General features: G+C 38.2%; 1 protein-coding gene across 1 annotated transcript in view; it reads right to left on the bottom strand.

The window, feature by feature from the left end:
- iav (transient receptor potential cation channel subfamily V iav) overlaps nucleotides 1-19,571 on the bottom strand; it is a 262,128-nt gene extending 242,557 nt beyond the window's left edge. The window contains exons 1-2 of the mRNA XM_068226013.1: nucleotides 19,284-19,571; nucleotides 2,704-2,926 (exon numbers count right to left, since the gene is read on the bottom strand). Coding sequence (XP_068082114.1) covers nucleotides 2,704-2,926; nucleotides 19,284-19,571 — 511 coding nt within the window. The remainder of the gene's footprint in view (nucleotides 1-2,703; nucleotides 2,927-19,283) is intronic.
- Nucleotides 19,572-25,232: the final 5,661 nt, after the last annotated feature.

The raw sequence follows: 25,232 nt of genomic DNA, 5'->3' as shown, positions 1-25,232 counted from the left end.
TTTTCTGGCAGTGCGTTGAAGTACTAAAGCAAACAGCCCGTACGAATAGAATTGGTACATACTGTAAATCGTTTGTTTAATAGACATGTCCTTTGAAAATCAGACAACTATACAACTACCTCAGGGTGTTCGGATAGGTATGAACAGAAATGTATATATTATGCTCTTAATGAGCCCATTCAAGGACATCCTATTTTTAAAGAATATTCTTTAGTCCCTTGGTAATTTTTGTAACCCGTTAATCAAAAATGTAGATAGTGTACATATGTTGAGAATTCTACAACTGGAAAAAATCTGTGACTTAAAATAGAATTTCCCAAAAATGCTGTCAGTTCCTTAAGGTAGAAAATAATACATTCGTCTTACTCCCTTGTTGAATGGTCAGCGTTGAGGCCTTCGGTTCAGAGGGTCCTAAGTTCGATTCCCGGCCGGGTTGGGGAATTTAAATCGTGTCCGATTAATTCTTCTGGCTCGGGAACTGCGTGTTTGTATTTGTCCCAACACTTACCTTTTCATATTCAGACGACACACCACACTACCGACCGCCACAGAAACAGGCAAGAGTCATAACATATAATCAATCAATCAACCAATCAATCGATCAATCAATCAATCAATCAATCAATCAATACTGATCTGCATTTAGGGCAGTCGCCCAGGTGGCTTTTTCTTAAATGATTGCAAATAAATTGGAAATTTATTGAACATCTCCCTTGGTAAAGTATTCCAATCCCCAACTCCCCTTCCTAAAAACGAATAATTGCCCCAATTTGTCCTCTTGAATTCCAGTTTTATTTTCATATCGTGATCTTTTCTACTTTTAAAGACACCACTCAAACTTATTCGTCTACTGATGCCATTCCACGCCATCTCTCCACTGACAGCTCGGAACATAGCACTTAGTCGAGCAGCTCGTCTTCTTTCTCCCAAGTCTTCCAAGCTCAAACTTTGCAAAATATTTTAACGTTACTCTTTTGTCGGAAATCACCCAGAATAATCGAGCTGCTTTCCTTTGGACTTTTTCCAGTTCTTGAATCGAGTAATCCTGGTGATGGTCCCATAAACTGGAACCATACTCTAGTTGATTCTTACCAGAGACGTATATGCCCTCTCCTTTACATCTTTACTACAACCCCTAAACACCCTCATGACCACGTGCAGAGATTTTTACCCTTTATTTACAATCATATTTATGTGATTACCCCAATTAAGGTATTTTTTATTAGCACCTACAGTAGGTGCTTACAATGATCCCCAAAAGGAACTTCCACCCTATCAACACAGTAATTAAAACTGAGAGGACTTTTCCTACGTCTGAAACTTACAACCTGACTTTTAACCCCGTTTATAATCATATCATTCCCTACTGTCTATCTCACAACATTATCGAGGGCATTTTGCAGTAGCTCACAATCTTGTAACTTATTTATTACTCTGTACAGAATAACATCATCTGCAAAAAGCCTTATCTCTGATTCCACTTCTTTACTCATATCATTGATATATAAGAAAACAAAGGTCCAATAATACTGCCTTGATGAATTCCCCTCTTAATTATTACGGGGTCAGATATTCGCCTACTCTAAGTCTCTGAGTTCTGTTTCCTAGAAATATAGCCACTCATTCAGTCACTATTGTATCTAGTCCAATTGCACTCACTTTTGTCAGTAGTCTACCATGATCTCCCCTACCAAATTCCTTACATAGGTCAATCGCCATACAGTCAATTTGACCTCCTGAATCCAGGATATTTGCTATACCTTGTTGAAATCCTACAAGTTGAGCTTCAGTGGGATAACTTTTTCTAAACCGAACTGCCTTCTATCGAACCAGTTATTAATTTGCAAATACGTCTAATATAATCAGAAAGAATGTTTTCCAAAAGCGTACATGCAATGCATGTCAAACTGACTGGCCTGTAATTTTCAGCTTTATGTCTAACACCCTTTCCTTTATCCACAGGGGCTACCATAGCAACTCTCCATTCATTTGGTATAGCTCCTTCATGCAAATAATAAACAAAAAAAACTTCGGATATGGTACTATATCCCAACCCATTGTCTTTAGTATATCCCCGAAACATTATCAATTCCAGCCGCTTTTCTAGTTTTCAACTTTTGTGTCTTACTGTAAATGTCATTGTTGTCATAGGTAAATTTTAATACTTACTTTAGTATTAGTCATCTGCTCTGTCTGGACATTATCCTTGTAAGCAACAATCTTTACATACTGCTGACTGAATACTTCTGCCTTTTGAAGATCCTCGCATACACACTCCCCTTGTTCATTAATGATTCCTGGAATGTCCTTCTTGAAACCTGTTTCTGCCTTAAAGTACCTATACATACCCTTCCATTTTCACCAAAATTTGTATGACCGCCAATTATGCTTGCCATCATGTTATCCTTAGCCGGCTTCTTTGATAGATTCAATTTCCTAGTAAGTTCCTTCAACTTCTCCTTACTTCCACAGCCATTTCTAACTCTATATCTTTCCAAACTGCACCTCCTTCTCAGTATCTTTACTTCTATGTTATAATATAGGGTTTGCGTCAGTAAGGGCATCTGGCTGTAAAACAGGGCCAAATACACATCTGAAACACAGTTCACACCCGCGATCCCACAAGTGTGAGAAAAGCGGAAGAAGAAGAAGAGAATGCATTAATATATTTTTAGTTAGAGTTAAACGATAACAGGGACTCACCAAGATAATCTTCTCCCTCCACAACATCAAGTGCCTGCTTAGGGAAACATTTAAGTAATGTCCGAGCTAGACGAGTGTGTATCTTGGTGTCACAGATGATAAGCACGTGGAGCAATGTTTCTCCCAGTGAACCACGATACTGCATTTGCCAGCAAGCTTCATGGTCTGTCCATTTGGCTAGAGGATCATGTGGGCTCAATGAGGCTTCAATGGGCAACACTACCTGGAGGGAGAAACGGAAGTTAGGCTATAGTTCTATGATAATATTTATTTTTCCTGGCCTTTTTTTCAATTTCCTTGAGGTCGGCATAACATATTTCTATGATAATATTTTGATTAATTTAACTAGAACGGATAGATGCTAACAACTAATTAGGAATATTCATTCATATCATTATTTTTGTTCGACCCTAGTATGATAGGCTGATTACATGTTACGAAGTAGTATCATAATGACATACACTGAAGTACTGCCATTCATTAAAGTACAGTTGTCATTTCAACTTTTCAACTAACCATATATGATAACAATTAATATCGTACGTGGAACAATCCTCAATTGATTAACAAAGCACGCAAATAAACATTAATCCAACTCAAGCACTCCATTCTGGAAATAAATTGTAGAAACTGCACATTCAGCAATCTGTACGGTATTTAAAATACAATCACTTCTATTCATATTAATTTTAATATCATAATAAAGTGAGTTAATTACCTGTTTTTCAATATCTCTTGCTTTGAGCTTAAAAACTCAAAATCACAGCACTCCTCGGTAATGCCATCTGCAGAACTTGTCTGGAATACTCATGGACTTTAATGTGTCATGCTTTGAGATCAAAATCTCCAAACCGCAGCACTGCTCCATGCATACCATCATTGGGGAAGATATCCGGTATTGTAATCAGGATTATCTTAATGCAGGGTGGAATAGCCCACACTACACTTAGCTTTAACGATTAGTTTTACTCCCTCTTTATACTCCCGAGCCACTAGATTACCTCACAGAGAACATAACAAAGAGGCCCCTGCTGCCAAAACACCACTAGCGGGCGCATACCGCAGTACGTGTTTCAGGCGATGACCTATAAAATGGCGGATATAATTCAGAATCCTCTACATCATCTGTTGGACTAGTCGGGAACACTCCTGGTCAATATCTATCATTTTTGCCATCTGTCGCAAAAATCGAGAACAAGCTGAATAGTCACCATTTCATTGTCAATAAGGGAGGTAAGGTACACTGTAAAATATTAAAACGAAGATATTTAATTATGGTTGAATAAAACAGTCGTACGCGTCGTGCCTATTAAGAAGCTCGTGCGAAAATGATCAAAAGAGCGTAAAGAAGGTGACCTTCATTTTTCAAACATGACTTTTTCTATTACATAAAAGGTGACTGATCACATTAATAACCCGGGCTGAGTGGTTCAGACGGCTAAGGTGCTGGCTTTCTGAGCCAAAATTGGCCGGTTCGATCCTGGCTCAGTCCGGTGGTATTTGAAATTGCTCAAATACGACAGCTCCGTTTCGGTAGATTTATGATCACGTAAAAGAACTCCTGAGGGGCCAAATTCCAGCACTTAGATGTCTCCGAAAGCCGTAAAAGTAGTTCGTGGGTAGAAAAACAAATAACATTACTGTATTATCATCACATTAATAATAACACAATAACTTGCTTCTTGATTACCAGAAGCGTTACAAATAAATAATAATAATAATAATAATCATAATAATAATAATAATAATAATCATAATAATAATAATAATAATAATAATAATAATAATAATAATAAAGTCATTGATGAAAAATAAGTGTTCTGATTTTCTGTTGTTTCTTTAAGGGGCAAAATAACAGGATTACACTGGTCTAAAAAATCTGCCACAAGAACAAAATAGACTGTTTCTGGAAGATAATTCGTCCCTGATTCCAGATCTAATTTCATAATTTTGGTATCTACACTCCATGTGATAGTTTTCGTAAATGCTTACGTCAGCCTATGTATTAATATGTCTGGCAAAATGGCATGCTCTCGCAAAAAGAGTTCCAAATGTCAATTGCAAAAAATACGTGTCAATACACAGGAATCAAAGAAGTGAGTAACATAAGAGTAGAGAAACCAATAATGGAGGAACATACTTAATTATTATTTTTTGCACGATTTCCTGCAATGGTTTCCCTCAGGAACCTCTTTTCGTAAGGTCGGGCAGTAGTCGGAAAACGTTGCAGCTCTCCGATTGCCTTGACAACGTTTTTTCCATTTGAGAAATATCCTGGTGGAACCGTTCGCCGTGCTCATCACTAACATCGCCAAGATTATCCGGGGATAAGTTCAAATTATCATTCAAGAAATGTAGTTTTTTCTTACAATAAGCTTTACGCCGCAACGATACAGATATGCCTTATGGCGACGATAGGATAGGAAAGGGAAGAAAGTGACCGTGGCCTTAATTAAGGTGCATCCCCAGCATTTGCCTGGTGTGAAAATGGGAAAGCACGGAAAATCATCTTCAGGGCTGCCGACAGTGGAGTTCGAACCCACTATTTCCCAAATTCAAGTAAATGTAGTTTGAGTGACATATTACATCCCATTCGGTGGTATGATATCAGTAGTTCCTATACAACATCGCGATAGCTTTCTGCCTTGTGGTTGCCTAATAATTTTCTACAGACACTTGTAAATGACAACTACGCCATTTTTCAACACCATTCAACAAATCAAGGAAATGTTCATCAGTCATTAATTTCCTAATTACAGAACAACTGACCGCGTGGCTTGGGTCACGTAGCTATCACCTTGTATTCTGGGCATAGTGTATTCGAATCCCACTGTCGGCAGCCCTGAAAATGGTTCTCCGTGGTTTCTCGTTTTCACACCAGGCAAATGCGGGGACTGTACCTTAATTAAGGCCACGGTCCCTTCCTTCCCATTCCTAGACCTTTCCTCTCTCATCGTCGCCGTGAGACCTATCTGTGTCGGTGCGACGTAAAGCAAATTCTAAAAAAAATCCTATATTTATATTTGCTTCACTGATCCTAGAGAACTTCCCTCGCAAGTACTTGAATGCATGTGATGTTTTGTCCATAGCGTTGACAAAGTTTTTGATGTGATCCAATTTGAAGAGCAGCGGAGACAGATACACATTTTGGGGGTCAACAAGAGAAGTGTTCACCACATGTCTCTCTGCAGGCAGTAGTTCATTCCGAGCAGGTAATTTTTTCCTAGAGTAGTGTTTTTTTTCTGTCTCTGCTGTCCCACTCGCACAGAAAGCAGCAGTGCTTTGTGTACACTAGCTGCATGCCGAGCAGAACTGCAATTATCTTGATTTGTTCACACAAATGTTCCATTTATATTTCTCACATTGGATAAGTAAAAGTTTAAAGTGAACAATTTTTTAAATACTTGTTTTACGTCGCGCTGACACTTATAGGTCTTATGGCGACGACAGGATAAGAAAGGGGTAGGGATGGGAAGGAAGCGGCCGTGGACTTAATTAAGGTACAGCCCCAGGATTTGCCAGCATTTGTATTTCTTTTGAGGACTAGATGTCTCTCACATCTAATTGCCAACGCTATTTTGATTTTGATCTTGATCTTGATATTCAATTGATCAACCTACCATATCTCTAATAGTAAAATATTTTGGCCCAATAAAATTAGTGGTTACTAAAAAATGTAGATTATTCTGCCGACCCTATATATAAGGGTAATATTTTCAGTATAAACTGCCTGATCTTGCGGCAGCTTTATTGTGTGTGTTCTACTTGACGGAAGAGAGAGGAGATCTCCTTCGGGTGATATGGGACGGAGATCCGGCATCATGTGGTGTTTATAAATAAGATAATGGCAGAAATTTTTATCTAAGTGAAACTAATGGGTGTGAAGCAAGGGAAGATTTCTATGTTCCCCATTAGTATGTGACTGCTAGGCCGCCAGTTCTTTCTTCATTTAAAATGTTGGTTTTTCTCGTTTCTAAAATAAATGTAGCTTTATTTCCAATATTCGGACTTTCTTTTTTTCCTTCCCTAATGGGCTATTGTTAAAATGTAAGGAAGCACGAATGGTTACCCTCGTAAACTTCCTCCCATTTAATTTCGAGTGGCGAAGTTTTTCTATCTTCTAAATTAATATCTCTCCTTTCGGCTATGAATTTCATTTCACTTGGTCAACCCGTAGTATGTGTTTAGTCTCTGTGTCACTGGGCCTTACGCCCACTAAGGTGTTTGCAGTTTAAATTAACTTTGGAGTGCTTGAGTTCCCGCCTCTTTTTTTTTTTTTGGTTTCCGGTATTCGAAAATATAACCTTCCTTTTTTCTTTTTATGGCCGCGTAGAGTGGGCGTTATGCCTCTGAATATTTATATTCTTTTCGAGGGTTGCATGGGTATTAAGGGGTAAATTGTACACCGGTTTATTCACTGCCTCAAGTATTTGTGGTGCTGTCACGGGTGTAATTTCAAGGCCCACAAAATGTCACCTTTTAAAATTAATACAAATTAAGCTCCTGGATTCGAGGCCCGTGTCTTGTAAAACGTTCTAGAAGCCAAGGCTTCTTTCACTACTATGTACCTCCCCGAATGTGTAAAGCATAGCCTCCCTGTTCTCACAGTGTAAAATTCTTGAGACCTAGTTGTCAAATGTTTTGAAAGTTCCGCTCGAAATATGAGTTCCATTTAAAAGGATTTGTAATGTTTTGTCATGTTATGAGCTCATGGTATTGTAAAGACTTCTGAGCTTACGAGCTCCTGGTATTGTATTGTTTTCCGAATTTGACGAGCTTCTCGACTGTAATTTCTCGAACTTCTCAGCTCCCTGGTAAAGAGTTCATGGTACGGTATTTTCAGTTGTATTTGCGCTTAAAAGATCACAATACTAGAAAACAAATAAAGTTTAAATTTGTTTTTTGTTAGCGATACTTAAGGTGTAGTTAGTCCTTTGTCCAGCCATTCACCCCTCACGCTTCCTTCCCTCTGCGAACGACAGGAAAAACGATAATAATAATAATATTAATAATAATAATAATAATAATAATAATAATAATAATAATAATAATAATATGACGAAGAAGAAGAAAAATAATATTTCGTGTGGCTGTCCGTCTCCATGGCTGAATGTTTAGCGTGCCGGTCTTTGGTCACATGAGTCCCGGGTTCGATTCCCGGCTAGGTCGGGAATTTTAACCACCATTGGTTAATTTCTCTGGCATTGGGGCTAGGTGTATGTGTCGTTTTGATCATCATTTCATCCTCATCATGACGCGCAGGTCACCTACGGGAGTCAAATCGAAAGACCTGCATCTGGCGAGCCGAACATGTTCTCGGACACTCCCGGCACTAAAAGCCATACACCATTTCATTTCGTGTGGCTATTACGAGCCTGTTGCAGCTCTTGTAAGGAAGACCCTCCGATGAGGGTGGGCGACGTCTGCTGTGCATAGGGAATGACGCGTTTGTGTGGTGAATTATAGTGCTGTACATGAGTTGCAGCTATGTTGGGGACAGCAGAAATACCCAGTCTCATAACCAAGGAAATTAACTGTTTGCGACAAAACATTCCGCTGCCCGACAGGCAATCGAACCCGGACCCCCGAGGACTGAAAACCAAGGCATTGACCATGACTATTCAGTAATGCAGCCGAACTGAAGCCTACTATTGTGGCAGTCAGGTGAACCACGAAACCGACATACCTAAATCCTTAACGATATTTTTCTTTTTACAGTTTGCTTTACATCGCACCGACACAAATAGGTTTTATGGTGACGATGGTATAATGAGAGGGCTAGGAGTGGAAAGAAAGCGAGCATGACCTTAATTAAGGTACAGCCCTGATATTTGCCTGGTGTGAAAATTGGAAACCAGCGAAAAACCATCTTCAGCGCTGTCGACAGTGAGGTTCGAACCCAGTATCTCCTGAATGCAAGCTGATAGCTATGTGACCCGAACAACGTGGCTACTTGCTCGGTCCACAGCAAATTCAGCAAGAAGAGAGATGTAAAGAGAATTTCGTCCGAGAGCTCAGAAAACTCTTACAGAATACCATAGATTACAACTGCAAATCTACTTTCCTCACCTACAATAATATGATTACAGACGTGGTGTCGAAGAAATAATCTCACAAATCTTCCAAGATACCCTCAAGAACACTCCATTGGTCCGGTCCTAATCCAAGGTCATTCCGGCATGCATTAATAGGACAGTCGTAGTATATCCTGAGGACGAGAAATATATAATGTATAACGTGATGGTTTCCCAAGCAGAAAAATGAGATTATCAACCAGTCCTAACTTTAAATGAAGGGAAAAGGTCATGACGTGTTGCTGGATGAGAATAAAAGCTAAAGAATGAAAGGATTAAGAATTGACGAGAAATGAAACGCTCCTGAGATCTTTGCGAACCTAATTTCATTGAGATCTGAAGAAAATATTAGTTGATCCAGGAAGTGCGGACGGAGAGGATTGATTCATGGAATCAACAGGAGCCCAATGAATGTCAGAAACATTTCACAAAGCACGAAAATACGAAAAGAGTTTATACCTTATTTTATTATCATTCCATTTTCATTTATGTAACGAATTATTTGCAACTGTTAGCTCTATAATAATGTACTGTTTTAGGATTAATGCCCTATGATTTAATCCTGGTGAAGATTAATCATTCAAATAATGGTTTACCGTACGTGAAATTTACTTCCGTGAGAGAATAACGGACTATGTTACATTTCTAGCCTGGTTTTCTTTCGAGAATACCAATCATACGCCGTAGTTCCAGTATGTTATTTGATTAATTGTGTATATTTATTTTCTGTTAGATTATACGTTAATACATTCCGATTCCGTACAAAGTTCCCTTACATATCAAACTCTTGGCTATTGATACAGGCTTATCAAAAGTTCGTATGCAAGTAATTCATTTTACGTCGACAACAGTTTTTGCATGCTATGGAAACGAAACAGAACGATTATTTCTGAGAAAATTCAAAATAAAACGTGCACCAGATTTATTGACTTTATTAAATACGAAAACTGGAGCAACTTTTTATGACAGGTGAGAGTGAGCATGGCCTTTCAGAAATCTCTCATTTAACCTTATATTATCTCAGCTTTAAAGTCATATGGTTGATTGAAACCTGCTCTATTTTATCTACGCGGTCATGTACGAAAGAAAGTATCGCAATTATCACCACTATCGGGTGTTCGATTATACTGCCACATCAGCATCGAATGTGAGTAGGTGATAATTATACCATAATCTTGTAGCCTTTTGAATGCAATTGTAATAGTGTTCGTTATATCGACTTTTGTTCTATTGCTTTAACGGAGAAGTCATCAATAATATTTGAGCTATACCGTGCCACCTACAGATAGTCGCTATAGAAGTTACCTTATATTTCTTATTGGTGGTGGTGGTCCTATTCAGAATTTCGTAATTGTGTTCATTAGCCCCGAGTAAGTAATAAATGCGTCAAATATTTGAAGAGCAGTGATACTGCGAATTTTGTACTAGTGCGTGTGCTTGTAATTGTTGTGAGTGATTATATATTGTATAGCTCTTTTAGTATTTAAATACGCAACATTTCGAAAGTTTATGCCATCCACGAATCGTTCTTATATATTATCACAGTTTCTATGCATATTTCTAGTACCAAACCACAAACCTACGTTTGCAAGGAACAGCTGTAGCTTCAAGAAATGTATTGTCCCAGCCTTTGCCTGAAGTTGAAATGTAAAGGGATTGGGAACAAAATCACTTCTTCCCTGAAAGTCGACGAGTAGCTCTCGTCAAGTGTTTAAATGCACACAGCTACCTATGTTGGTTTTCCCGCAGGGAGATATTGGCGGAGGTCTAAAACTGACCAATTCATAACCAGGATGGATGAATTAATGATTCTAGGTATTCTCTAGAAATATACCTTCGATATTGGCTATGTGTAAGGAATATTCCAACGTTACAATATGCAGTTCCTAAATTATATCTTCAATATGCATATCTTCTTTGTTTAAGGATTTTAATAATTGCTTATATAACTTTCAATGCGTGCGTGTTTTTTTTTTACATCTGAGAATATACCTTTCAAGGAAAGACGTACCTTTAATATGCAAGGGTCTCAGAATGAAAACTGAGTCTAATTCATTGATGGTGCTTACTTGTATATGAATGTACGTACTTAATACTCATATCTATATCCCTTAATAATTTTCAAAAAAGACAAGTTCCATAGTAGTCGAGGAAGCAACCTAATGAACTGCCCTTTAATTCCTCCACTGTAATCTTAAATACTGTATGTACTTTGAGGAATCAAACAACACTGTATGGATGCTTTATCTTATCACGCATCCTTTCTATAAATATTACTAATGTCGTACATATGTAGGTTTATATTTTCTGAACTGTATGGAGCATATTATACAAGGATGTAATCTATTTAACAAATGCGGTGCATTTAGTCTCTACAATTTAGTTTCACTGCACCAATAAAACGAATGTTCTAAGAATGATAGCCTATGCAAGATCCTAATAGCAAACTATCCTTAACCCAGAAGTTTGATTGACGAAACTCTGGAATAACTCAGTCAACCATTTTAACACTTGAAATCATAGGCATAATAGATGACACAAGCAATTCAAACAGCCTGAGTCATACAGTATTTTTCGGAAATTGTAACAACCACTGAAGGTCTGGTGCAAGAAATGTGAATACGATATCACTTACATTTGTTAGCACTGGCATTCCCTAATGTAATAAATAATAATGTTATTGTTTTTACGTCCCACTAACTACTGTTGTAATGTTGTAAAATGTAGTTACGCTTTTTTCAAGTAGCACATTATGTTTGGGCGAAACTGGAGCTATATCTGATGAAAGGTTGTTACTAATAGGGGAAGAACGGTAAGTGGTAAAAGGAGCTGGTCGCCTGTTGTTTACAATTAATAGTGCTGATGAAATCGAAGAGTAGAATATATGAATATCCATATCATTGTTTACAAGGTGTCGTTGAAACTGAACCATTGATCAGATACACTTGGTGACATGTGTAGATATACTTAACTATTGGTGGTTGTTAGCACGGATATAAACAATGGTTGTCCGAGAATGGAAGAAATAGAATAAGCTGCTCTGTAAGAGATGAAGGTTCGCTGAAAATATTCAAATATAGTTTAGTTGGCAATACTAAATCTATCAAAAAGCATACATCAGATTCAGTGACTGCATTTTTGTCATATATGTTATCAATATCAGAGCATCCGTGCTGAAGTCAAAACATACAGAGAGAGAGAGAAAGATAGAGAAAGAGAGAGATCAAAAAACAATATATTTAAATTTAAATGCACTTGAAGATGATCATATTCGTATTTTCACGTTTTCATTTTATCAGTTCCTTTAGCTGTAACAATAGACGATAAGTGTTCTTGACTCAGAAGTCAGCTGCAGGTCACGGGTTTTCAAGGACCAACTGAAAGTGCTCCAGCGAGGGAACATATTCATCATTACAGGACAGTAGTGAATTCAGAATAGTACATTATAAATTATAGAAGTACAGAATGAATGTGGTCTAATATTTTAAACTTGCCTAAGTACGACAGTATAATTGTTGCTCTGAAAATAGGTTCCTTACCATGCAAACTTGTCAACGGTTGCATTGGGAATGAATAATCCCCTTAAATCGCAGGAATCTATATAAAATACCATCCCAGTTACTCTATACCTATGCATATACCAACGTATGACATTATAGAGCTTCGTTTAAATGAGCTAATTTCCACTGGAAATCATACGTGCTTAAGTAATCAGATATATCGTTAATTCACATACAAACAATGAAAACAAACTACTATTTCATTGAAACTGTTTCCAGTATTTGTAGCATATAGCCTACAATATCTACACATAAAATTAAATGACATTGTTAATTACATGGGGAAAATATTTACGCATTATTCACCTTTATTTCGAAATGAAATTCAAAATTTGTATCATCATCAAGTGTGTATGATATTCCTTTCTATTTATACCGAGCAAAACGAGACAAATTCTCAGAAAACTTGACGTTTTAATAAGACAGCCACTTGCTTCATCAAAAGTAGAACATAGTCGTTTTCATAATGCTGAAAGATTTGATTGCATTTTACCATTGCTCTCGCTGATAAAATATACCGTCGTTCATCACTGGCTGGTTTACTATGCGCTTCTAAATGTGTAGGAGTAGTTCGTATAGTTAAATTTGCGTGTTAATCGCACAGCCCAGCGCGCAAACAACTTCCCATCAATGTCACTCGTCATAAATTCAGTATTACACTGTACGGTTACAACAGGTATAGTTTCTGATAGCCACGACTGAGTGCTTCAAAACAAACCCAAGTTTCATGTTGTACGTTTATCTTGGGCTGAGAAAAATTTGCTTTAGAAAAATGATAAGAACTTTTTGAGGTTGTTGAAAAAAATGTAACTTGATTATTATACTACAAATACATGCGGCTATAACATATACAAATTTCATTGCCATAAGACAAGTAGTTCCCCGTGTATATACTTTTAAATGAGCGGTTCCTAGAGAAGAAGCCAAAACCACGGGCAATATTTACAACAACCACAAATAACAAATATTCAATGAAATTCAAAAACAATTTGTCTAATAATCACTAATGCATAATTAAACAAGAAAAACATTGGTGTAACTCATTTTGAAATAGTCATTTCGGTTCACTTGTAATTAACTCCTAAGCTTCAGTGTCCATAATAAAATATCCAACAGTACCTACCCAGACTTTTAATGACGGCAACCAGGTATTTCTCGATTGATAGCCAGTGTCCCCGTAAAAATTATTTTGGTATTTGGATATATTCATCATTTTCAGTCTTATCCTAGACCGCTCATCCGTTATATGAGGAAGAGCTCGAACCTCTTGGAACATGATATCATAACTTAGATGTAGGATGTGCTCAGCATTTTCGATTTATCTGGCTGTTTGGGATGAATATTCATTTCGTCCTTCTCGATGCGATTTCCACTATCCAACTTCCTAAATCACTTCCAAGGGAACATCTCACATATAAATATGGCAAAATGAACAATGGCTCTGTATAACAGACGATAGCAATCCTCAACTGACGATATAGGGAGCCTTATCGTCAATAGAGCGGTGAAGAAATTAATCAAAACGTTCCGCATTATTACGCATTATTAGAACAGTCCGGAAATGGTATTCTCGAAACGACAAGTATTCCAAATGTTTCGCACCGTACACGACCATGTCAAGTATTTCAGGAGGTGAAATAATAAACGAAATCGACACAATCATTAGGGAGATAATTTCTAAACAGTAATAAAATACATTGCTTTCTTATTCATCTGGTTCTGAGGATCCTCCAACCCGCAAGTAAGATCTGTAATGTGGTATGTATAAATGGTAGGTATTTTAAGAAGTCTTACCCCTAATGCTTATACAACTCTCTAAAAGCAAGCGTTGTGCGATCCAAACGGCACTTGCGTATCGTTGAAATCTAATCTAATACTGCATATTCGCCCTTTTGCAATAAGCATAATCATTACGCAATGCAAATCACGCTTTTGATCAAACGTCTGATTAACACAAGTATCGTCTGGGGAAATGCCTGACATATTTTGGTATAATAATTAATAAGACAGAAAGTTCAATTGTATTAACGTTTACTGTACTACGTTTAGCTATCCATAGCTGTCCTTTTATAGAAATCTTGAAACTACACATTTTCACCAGCAACACACTGGATAAAAGAAACATTGGTAGGGTTGAGAGTGGAGTAGCTTGAAATTTAGGTCTTAATTTAGTAAGGATCCTCAACGACGTCACATTAAACTTGAAATGCAGATTTCCTTCAAATGGGATTTGTCCATGTTTTTTAATACTGGAGTGCTGAACTAGCTCTCGATAAGTGCAAGAAGGTTGATTGTAGCAAACGACACTGGAAATAGATGTAAATGTTGTCGAGGAAAACTCGTTCACAAAAGCATTAGGCAAATATTTTCTATTCACGAAAGTAGTATACAGTAAATCTAAAGGTTCAACCGGCGAAGTTACATCAAATGAATAGTCGTTATCTCACTTCATTTATCCCAAGGTTCCGTGGCTAAATGGTTAGCGTGCTGGCCATTGGTCACAGGCGTCCCAGGTTCGATTCCCGGCAGGGTTGGGAACCTTAACCATGATTGGTTAAGTTCCCTGGCACGGGGGAAGGGTGTATTTATCGTATTCATCATCATTTCATCTTCATCACGACGCGCAGGTTGCCCACGGGAGTCAAATTATAAAAACCTACACCTGGTGAGCCGAATTTGTCCTCGGACACTCCCGGCACTAAAAGCCATACGCCATTTCATTTATCCCGACTTGCGGAAAGATGTTGATGATAGAGTGATAATGAATCGAGAACCAGATATGAAACCGTGTTTCGTTCGAACACTGGGAGACTGAGAACATTCCGCCACTGTACACTATGACACATTTTAAAAAGGTAATATGCTGTATATGTTCGGAGAACGTATCAGGTTCTGTTGCGCAAGGGATTAAATGTGTCAAGTGCACAGATTATTATTTCCCCCAGGATGATTTTTGCCGTGTTCATACTTATAACACTTTTTACCAAGACTCACACATTTTTTTAATTCACGAAAGTAGTTGACAGTAAATCTAAAGGTTCAACCGGCGAAAGTTACATCAAATGAATAGTTGTTATCTCAGTGCATTTATCCTGATTTGCGAATAGATATTGATCATAGAGTGATAATGAATCGAGAACCAGATATAAAACCGTGTTTCGTTCGAACACTGGGAGACTAAAAACATTCCAGGCGAGTTGGCCGTACGGTTCGGGCCACGCATCTGTGAGCTCGCATGCGGGAGAGAGTGGGTTCAAACCCCCTGTCGGCAGCCCGAAGATATTTTTTCCGTAGTTTTCCCACTTTCACACCAGGCAAATGCTGGGCCTGTACATTAATTAAGGCCACGGCCGCTTCCTTCCCACTCCTAGGGCTTTGCTACCCCATCGTTGCCGTAAGACCTACCTCTGTCGGTGCGACGTAAAGCCAATTGTAAGAAAACTCAAACACATGTATAATCACCATTATCGACAGCTAAATTTAGTATAGTAAACAATGACACAGCTGAACTTATTGTATCGTTCAATATTATAACAACATTCAACTGAAGGAAGAGACTCCTATGTGGACGCATGGACTTGAAATTAAGGACGAGGCTGACGAAATACATTGTTAGGAGTGTGGCGCTATATGGAGCAGAGACCTGGACGCAAAGGAAGGTGGAGTTTAGTGTGTTATTCAAGTTTCATACACTTCCCAAACTTCAGATAACATTTTCTCAAAATTCCATTTTGCAACTAGTGCTTTTTTGCAACGAAGTCATCAATTGCTTGTTTGGCTCCGTTTCTAGCCCCCTCCCCTGTACTTCAGCCTTCTCCTAGTTCAAACATTCCCTAATAGTATTTTCCTAAATTACGAGGTAGAAGCATTTGAGACGTGGTTATGGAGAAGGATGGTAAGGATATCCAGGGTAGGAAGGGAACGACCAAGTATTGGATAAAAGAGGAAGTTGTTACAAACATCCATAGAACGAAGTGGAACTGGCTTGGGAACTGGCTACTACGAAGAGAGTGTTTGCTGATGGAAGCTCTAGAAGAATCGGCAAATGGAAGGAGAAGAAGAAGACGGCGAAGGTACCAGATGGTGGACAGTGTCAAAATAGCAGGAAATTACAAAGAAAATAAGAGGGTAGCTGCGGACAAGACTGCATGGAGAGCGGCTGTGAGAAGACCTACCTAAGGGCAGAACACGTTATTTATACAGTATACTTCGCGAAAGGTGCTCGATAGAGAGAAATGATGCCTTCAATCTATTAATGCTTTTTTGCAACCCACCTGAATTTCCATTCAAAAGCTCCATTGTCACTTTAACTTGTTTTCATTCACGTTTAACAAAGTATATATTGAAACAGGAACGCCCGTACTTCAGCTTTGCGGAGAGCATGGATTAACGCCAAGGCGTGGACGGTTCATGCTTTAGAGAGTACGAGAGAAGGGTAGTGAAATGAGTTCATGTTTAAAGTGGAACTTGCAATTTATTCAAGAAAATGCATAGAAATTATATCACTTTTTACAGAGGAATTGTTTGAATATCCTCGAAGATGTGGACAACGCGTCGTTCTGCGGCGTCAGCGTCGTCCCACGTCGTCGGTGTCGGCGTCGTCCCATGTCGTCGAAGTCATCCCACGTTGTCGGCGTCGTCCCACGGCGGTTGTTAGCCCTTGATGTTGAAGGAGACTCGAACCTGGGGCGGTCGTCTGATGATAGTGCAGCGTGGAATAGTTGTTGAGTTTTGTATTCCATTAAGTCCCAATAAGGGAGTAGAGAAATGAAAACCTTTCGCACAGAATGTCAATAGAATCTGATACGACACTTCTCTACCGCACTGCACTGCAAATTGTGTCGAGACACTGTTTACTGGTCGAACAAGTTCCACCGGGAATGGTGTTGGACGCACATTACTTTTGGAAAAGAAATGAATTCAAAATCACAGTTCTATGAAAATAATTAATATTGTTCCTGCAATAGCAACTGTCGAACTCAAAGTGATAGGTAATGAAAATAATCTGGCATTTTCTGAGATACAACCGTTTATCACTTCACGTAATCTCAATGCGAAAATGAAATAAATTAAGTCCCACAGACAATGTCTTTGTACTGTTTGTAATGAGCATATGCAATGTTCTAGCACGCGCACACATAGAAATAAGTTAAAGTTTATACGAAGACAGAAAAAAACAGTTTATGACACAGTCGTGTGAAAGAGAACCAAGTTCTATTACGCCACAGTATTAACAAAAATCACGTAATTTCTCAGAGATAACTTTCCACTGAGGAACAATATTACACGTAAATTTAGATACAGTCTTTATGAGGGGAATTAACATGGTCCCTTGAGAAGAGATAAAGGCACCGTATTTAATGAACCAGCACAGTCTTTGAAAGGAAATATCGGCACAGTCTTCTGTCGGTAAATGTTAGCACGGTTATGCGAAGTGAATTAACACTGTCTTTTGAAAATGAAGGTTGGCGCAGTTTTATGAAAAGGAAATGTCGACACTGTTTTTCTCAAGTAGGCACTGTCCTTTATGAAACAAATAACACTATCCATGAAAAGAATTGTACTTTCACTAGGGCACAATTTCACGAAACAACATAACACAGTCTCTTGGAGAGGAAATAATCAAAGCACAGTCTTTATGCCCTAAGTCCTTTAAGCACAGTTTCGAAATATCAGTGTCTTCAGTTACAAAATTCACAAAACGAAATAATTTTACTCGGCTCGACAGACCGATATTATCAGTGAATAAGCTTTTGCTTACACGCGAAGTTAGAGTCCGCAGAGAAGGCTTTCAACACTCGTATTACGTACTTTCAAACCTCAGTCCTTAGCCGGACAGAGTAACGAACTGTATCACATCAGCGAGACGACTGGTTCATGACGAAGTACTGTGACATTTACTGTGACACACTGACACACACTGTTCTCCTCGAGGCTGCCGACGCTCTTACTGTATATTGCTCAAGGTCGGACGGCGAGACTGGAAATATGAGCTTCTAAAAAAATTCATATCTCGGCCATCCTTCCGCCGATTTTAATGAAATTTTGGGTACTAGCATTTGTTGACCAGGCCTGCAAGGTGACGTTCTCCAAAAAACGATCTGACCTTCCGTTCGTGATGAAATGACATAGAATCGAATAGAACTTTCGGTATGAAGTCACTTGCCCTTCGCTGGCACTCCGTAGCAGCGCTCGCTTGCATGATGCCTGCGCGCTCGGCGCTCGTTTTGAACCTGTACAGTCGGGTGTTAGTGCGTTCTCCTCAAGAAATACATGAACGCGAATGCTCACAGGGCATTCCCGTTTCAATATATATTTTTAAAGCCCCAAAACTTAATGAGTTTAAATTAATGTTTTATATATATTATTATATGTACAGTCCGTATGTTTAAAAAGTAATGTTAGAATGCAAACCAACTTACCTTGTAGGAACTGTCCTCTACCCGTTCTTCCGTAGTGTAGCGAGAGTAACATAAGGTTTAGGGGTTCTAATAGCCTGGGACTCCCCTGTTTATGCAAATCTTATAGCAAAACCGTTGTCCGGTTAGAGTATATCTGTTATTTGCTTTAAAATGTTTGCATTATAACCTAATACAACCTAAACGCCCGGGCTCTAATTATAAGTATTAAATTTCATATAATGTCGATCATTGTATTCCTCAGCCATAATTTAACGACGAAGTGAAATTGAAAATAAATGAAAGCATATCTTCAAGAAGAATTATTTGTAATAATAATTGTACATCTACTCTAATACTGTGGCCTGAACTCAAGGTGGATCATGTGAAGAGCCAAATGTAACAATATTAACTACAATGTAAAGTTTCAGAGGAAGTTGCTGACCTATCTCACGGGCGGCGATAAGAGAAAATGATATTGCTTGATGTTTTTATGGCAAAGAATGTATTAGTATGTGCAGTGTGAAATAAATTGTTCTACATTAAACCTTTTCTTGATCTCTAAATTTCCATCGAAGGTATTCGGCCCTGTTGATGACCTGTCCTCTTCCATCAGCGTACATCAACACACCAAACTGTTCCTTTATTAACTTCTCGACTTCTGACTGACCACCTACGTTGTAAGCATCAATCAGCTCACCACCATTCTTATAGTTCGCCAAGCGATAGAGAAGACATTCGTCTTGATTTGAGGCTTGTGAGATAACACGATCTAGAACGGAACCATCATTTGTTGACGCTGCTCGATTTCCCCTGCAGCATGAGGAGTTCCCCATGCGATCAGCATTGTTCACTGATCACAACAACGAAGTTCCCTGGAACGAAAAAGAATCATATTACTGAGTATCTAGGAAATTTCAACAGGACTTACAAGCATTAAAAGCTGAGAAGGAGTGCTTAAAGGAGAAAGTGTGTTTGCTAGAATTAAAAGTAAACAGGCAGTTCAGGGGGGATTCCATGAACTCAAGCACGTAGTGCCAAGTTATTAAATGTTCCAAGAGGAAAAGTGTGCAGGCAGTCACAGAAAACTCTTAAATATATTACAACTTTTATTATAATTTGGGTCCACCTCATTCAATAGATAAAAATTGTTGCGTAGACTTAACTACAACATATATTTCAGTCAGTACTAGTTTCGACGCCCCTCTGCGTCATAATCAGCTGATAGAAGTTTGTTGAAAAATTCGCAATCATATAAGTTTATCAACGCCAAATTTTAAGTCAAGTTTTAAGAAGTGCGATAAATTACGCACATAGTGCTTCAAGACCATTCTATTTTAATTTGTTATTCTTTTAAATCCACTTTATATCATAAGTGAGCAAACCGGTTTGCATATGTTTTTATCAGTTTATGGCATAAGACTCGCAAATCTTGGACTTGTAGAAAATATGGCATTATAGAAAGTATATTTTAACACAGTTTCATGTTGTTAATATGGTTTTAAATTGTGATGAATTTGACGTTGATAAACTTATATGATTGCCAATTTTTCTACAAACTTCTATCAGCTGATAATGACGCAGAGGGGCGTCAAAACCAGTACTGATTGAAATATATGTTGCAATTAAATCTACGCAACAATTTTTATGTATTGAATAAGGTGGACTCAAATTATAATAAAAGTTGTAATCTTGGTTCAATACGGACAAACAATGAAGTTTATTAATTTAACTTAAATATATGCCAAAAACAGATAATCAGTTCTGAGCGACATGAGTGATCCACAAAGACTGAGCTTTAAGGGTAAAATCTGAGAGCACTAACAGCGTTAAAAGGTACGGCAAAGTCAGGCCTAAAATTCCACGCAATACTCCGGCGACGGTGTTGAAGAATCTTATATTTGGTAACAGACAGGCGAGGACTTGCGGGTGAGATGAACAGTAAAGAAGTTGCAGCACCGGTCGGTATCAATCCTGGGGTTCCGATTAGGAAGGTACTGGTAAACACAGAAAAGGCAGCAAGAAAACTCGGAAATTGCGATGCAGTAGTAATCATCGACGGAACGAACGGCGTAGCTCACAACGAAGGCGTTAGCGTAAGTTATAACTTTCAGAACATATTAAGTAGCCATTCAGGTGCTATAGTAGTCAAAGTGCCACATATATTTGACTTAATGGGAGAATACTGTATCAATATTGAAGTGGAACCTTAAGAATTTCTTAAATCTGTTTGACTATTTTCTAAATAATGTTGCTGGAAAGTACAAAAATACAATAATAGCAGGCCATTTTAATACTGATGGGTTTTCGCATGACAGGCCATTGGAAATATTCATAGATAGTTTTCCCTCAAATGATATGAATTAATTCGATGACCCACGAAAGTCACTGATAGCTCACACACTGTATTACACTATATCATAACAAATATTCCAGGAGAAATATGCAGAAATGCAGTTGAAGAGAACTTTGCTTCAGATTACTGTGGTCAATAATCAAATATTTCTTATACTCGTAAATCTAAAATAAGTAAACCACTACGGGTATTCAGGAGAAATTTGTTTAGAAAAAATATTACTCGACTTATAGATGAACTCTAAAAAAGTGAACTAGGATGAAGTAAGATATGTTATGTACGAAGGGCGTACTATACTGTTTTACACTTTATTTTTCTACCCAAATGAAGTACATTACAAATCAGTTGTTACGTCCACCTTCACAACATAACCTCCATGTAACTGTACGCACTTTTGATATCGATGTGTCAGTCTCTCCAGAGTAACGGTTCAAATCCCCTTACATGCATCATCTGTATTATTATTATTATTATTATTACTATTATTATTATTATTATTATTATTATTATTATTATTATTATTATTATTTTATTTGTATTACCATTATCGTTATTTGTATTATTATTATTGTAAATATTATTATTGTTTGATTAACTTCTATAATCTGATTTCGCTATGTATTAATTAATTATCGCTTGCTTCATTGTGGTTAATTTATTATATATATATATGTGTGTGTATGTGTGTGTGTGTGTGTGTGTGTGTGTGTGTGTGTGTGTGTGTGTGTGTGTGTGTGTGTGTGTTAGTATTAAAACCATGTAGAGTGGGAGCTGCTGCCTAATATCAGATATGGATATGTTTTGTGAAACCTTTTGACATTGCAACATATGGTGCAATACTGTTACAGTAACTGTCGAGTCATCGCTCTGTCAATTTATGCTTTTAGCGATGAGATAATTTCTGGAAGTTTCAAATTTGCTTGAGGCAATTTCAACACAATATGTAACATTTGTAGCTGGGTGGGAGTAATATCATGTCTGTTTTAGAAATGACGTGTGTGCGTGTGTGCGCGCGCGCGCGCGCGTGTGTGTGTGTGTGTGTGTGTGTGTGTGTGTGTGTGTGTGTATGACAACTTACGTCTATATAAAGGGGCTGTATCCTATAGCGGCAGTCAGTTGGATAGTTCAGTTGGTTGGAAGCAGTTGGTTGGAAGGAGATGAATGGAGAGACTTGCTATGAAGTCAATTGGAGTCAATTGGAAGGAGACGAATGGCGAACAGTGATACGGATACGCAATCGTCAGAGACCAAATGGATTATACAGTATGTTCGGAGTGTGTTTCGTGTATATGTTCGGTCGAGTTCTTGTGTCCGTTCGGTGACAGCCGAATATTGAGTCGTCGTAATGCAGACTAACGCATATTATCAGTGAATTACTAGTAAAGTTAATTGTGAAGTGTGAATATAATTTCAAGTCATGCTATATCTCGTTTGTGAAACTAAAAGGATACTCACCGAATTAAGTTTGAGATACCTACAGCTGATACCAACTCAAAGGAATACGTCGTAATAACACTCATAGTGTTGAAGGCACTGTTACGTGAACCAGTGAGGGATACATTTCTTGTACAACTTTTAAATGTCCGGTCAAGAGGATTTCAAATTTAAAGCCTAAAGTTTCTTTCAGTTGTTAGTTAATAGTTTTATATTATCATTGACTAGCTGATGTACCCGTGCTTCGCTACGGAATTCTCAGACAGACTGACTTTGTGGTTTTCCTAACTGAATTGAACATAGGTCATTACAAAAACGTCAGTAGGAATGTAGCGATTGAAAGCAATGTTATCATATAAAATACTCGATCAAATGAAAAACCGCACACTTTCTCACTTTCAACAAACAGTACTACGGTGCCGATCTAAGAGTCCAAAGTACCACAGCTGGAATAACCAGGTCGCAGACTGCCGTGAACACTCCTCTGTCATTATTCCGTTAAATATGCACACTACTCATTCCAATCAGTGCCTCAGAGTAGGGATTGAATAGCTCGAATACTATGATGAACCAGTGTGTTACGTACCAGATATATCAGAAAATGTATGAACCAGAGGAATGGCATGCTAAAGAAGAAAGTTATCTTACTCCCCAGCTACTTCCCGCCATTATACAGGCAGGCTGTTGCAGTCGGTACGACCAGGCGAGTTGCCCGTGTGGTTAGGGGCGCGCAGATATGAGCTTGCATCCGGGAGATAGTGGATTCGAACCCCACTGCCGGCAACCCTGAAGATGGTATTCCGTGGTTTCCCATTTTCACACCAGTCACACCAGGCTGTACCTTAAAGCCAAGGCCGCTTCCTTCACACCACTATTCATTTCCTATCCCATCGTCGCCATAAGACCTACCTGTGTCGGTGCGACGTCAAGCAAATTAAGAAACCTTGGTACGCTGCAGTAATCCTATCTATCGGGGATGAGAGGAAACAGAAGACAAAAAGCACATCACAACAAACAATGGTCAATATAATGTTATTGTTGATAAAGTTCATGAGCTTTCTATATTGCAGGCCTTCACATTAGTTTTCTTTCGACTCTGTGATGTTAGGGTGTCTTACAAAATTATTGATATCATAGACTGTAGTTCCTTATTCTCAGACTTTACATACCGATTTTCACTAAATTCTGTTTACCCATTTTCTCGTGACTCGGCGCTGATATGGACCTAGTAACAAAAATCCAAATTCATGAATATCTCTGATTATATGAAGTACGCTAACAATGTATAAGACATAAGTGATCGGAATTTTAGTAACTTCTTACATAACTACTACAAACGACATAACTAAAGTTATGTTAGTTATGTAGTATTTATCGATACGACCACTAATAACATAGGTAGGTAAGGGTTATTCTGCCCGAAGGCAGGTCCGAACCTCCGCAGAGGTGTTCCTGAGCCGGAGTTTACGTGCGGTAGGGTGGCCAGTTCCTTTCCGTTCCTCCATTCCCCTACCCCCCACCAACAGCGCGTGGCAACCCATCCAACTCCTGACCACGCCCAATGTTGCTTAAATTCGGAGATCTCAGGGGATCCGGTGTTTCAACACGGCTACTGCCGTTGGCACTAATAACATAAATAACTTATTTATTGAGAATTACATTTCAGGCCTTCCCCTAAACTACCATTTCACTCAACGTGGATAAAATAATTTGTAGCCTAGATTGCAGTGGTTCATCACCAGACATTTCATACCGATTTTCATTAAATTCTCTTCAGCCCTTTTCTATTGATGCGTGTACAGACAGACAGACAGACAGACAGACAGACAGACAGACAGACAGACAGACAGACAGACAGACAGACAGACAGACAGAAATTACGGAAAAGTAAAAATTGCATTTCCTTGTTACTGTGGACATGACAGATACAGAAACACCATTCATTTCAAATTCTGAGCAATGCACAGGCAAGACACTTATTTTATATATAGATTACATTTCAGGCCTTCCCCTAAACTACCATTTCACTCAGTGCGAATAACATTATTGATATCCTAGATTATAGCTACCTATTCCCCGACTTTGCATACCAATTTTCGTGAAGATACGACCACTAATAAAATAAATATTTAAAAATTAAATTTTAGGCCTTACTCTAAACTACCATTTTTCTCAGCGTGTATAGCCTATATTGTAGCGACTTATTTTCCATCTTTGTCTACCGATTTTCATTGAGACACGACCACTAATAACATAAATATTTGAGAATTAAATTTCAGGCCTTCCCCTAAACTACCATTTCACTCAGCGTGATTAAAATAATTTATAGCCTAGATTGTAGCGGTTCATCACCCGACTTTACATTCCGATTTTCATTAAATTCTCTTGAGCCGTTTTCTCGTGATGCGTGTACATACAGACAGACAGACAGACAGACAGACAGACAGACAGACAGACAGACAGACAGACAGACAGACAGACAGACAGACAGACAGAAATTACGGAAAAGTAAAAAACGCATTTTCTTGTTACTGTGGACATGGCCGATACAGAAATACCATTTTTTTAAATTCTGAGCAATGTACAGACAAAACTCTTATTTTATATATATATAGATATTATCGCAGCAGGTCTCACCCGTTAAAGTCAATATTTAAAAATATATTTTGTTTGGCATCAAATACAATTAATTGTTTTATTTCAATAG

The sequence above is a fragment of the Anabrus simplex genome, chromosome 2 (assembly GCF_040414725.1).
Source record: "Anabrus simplex isolate iqAnaSimp1 chromosome 2, ASM4041472v1, whole genome shotgun sequence".
NCBI lineage: Eukaryota > Metazoa > Arthropoda > Insecta > Orthoptera > Tettigoniidae > Anabrus > Anabrus simplex.
Note: the sequence above shows the minus strand (reverse complement) of the source record. Positions and strands in the feature narration are given on the sequence as shown.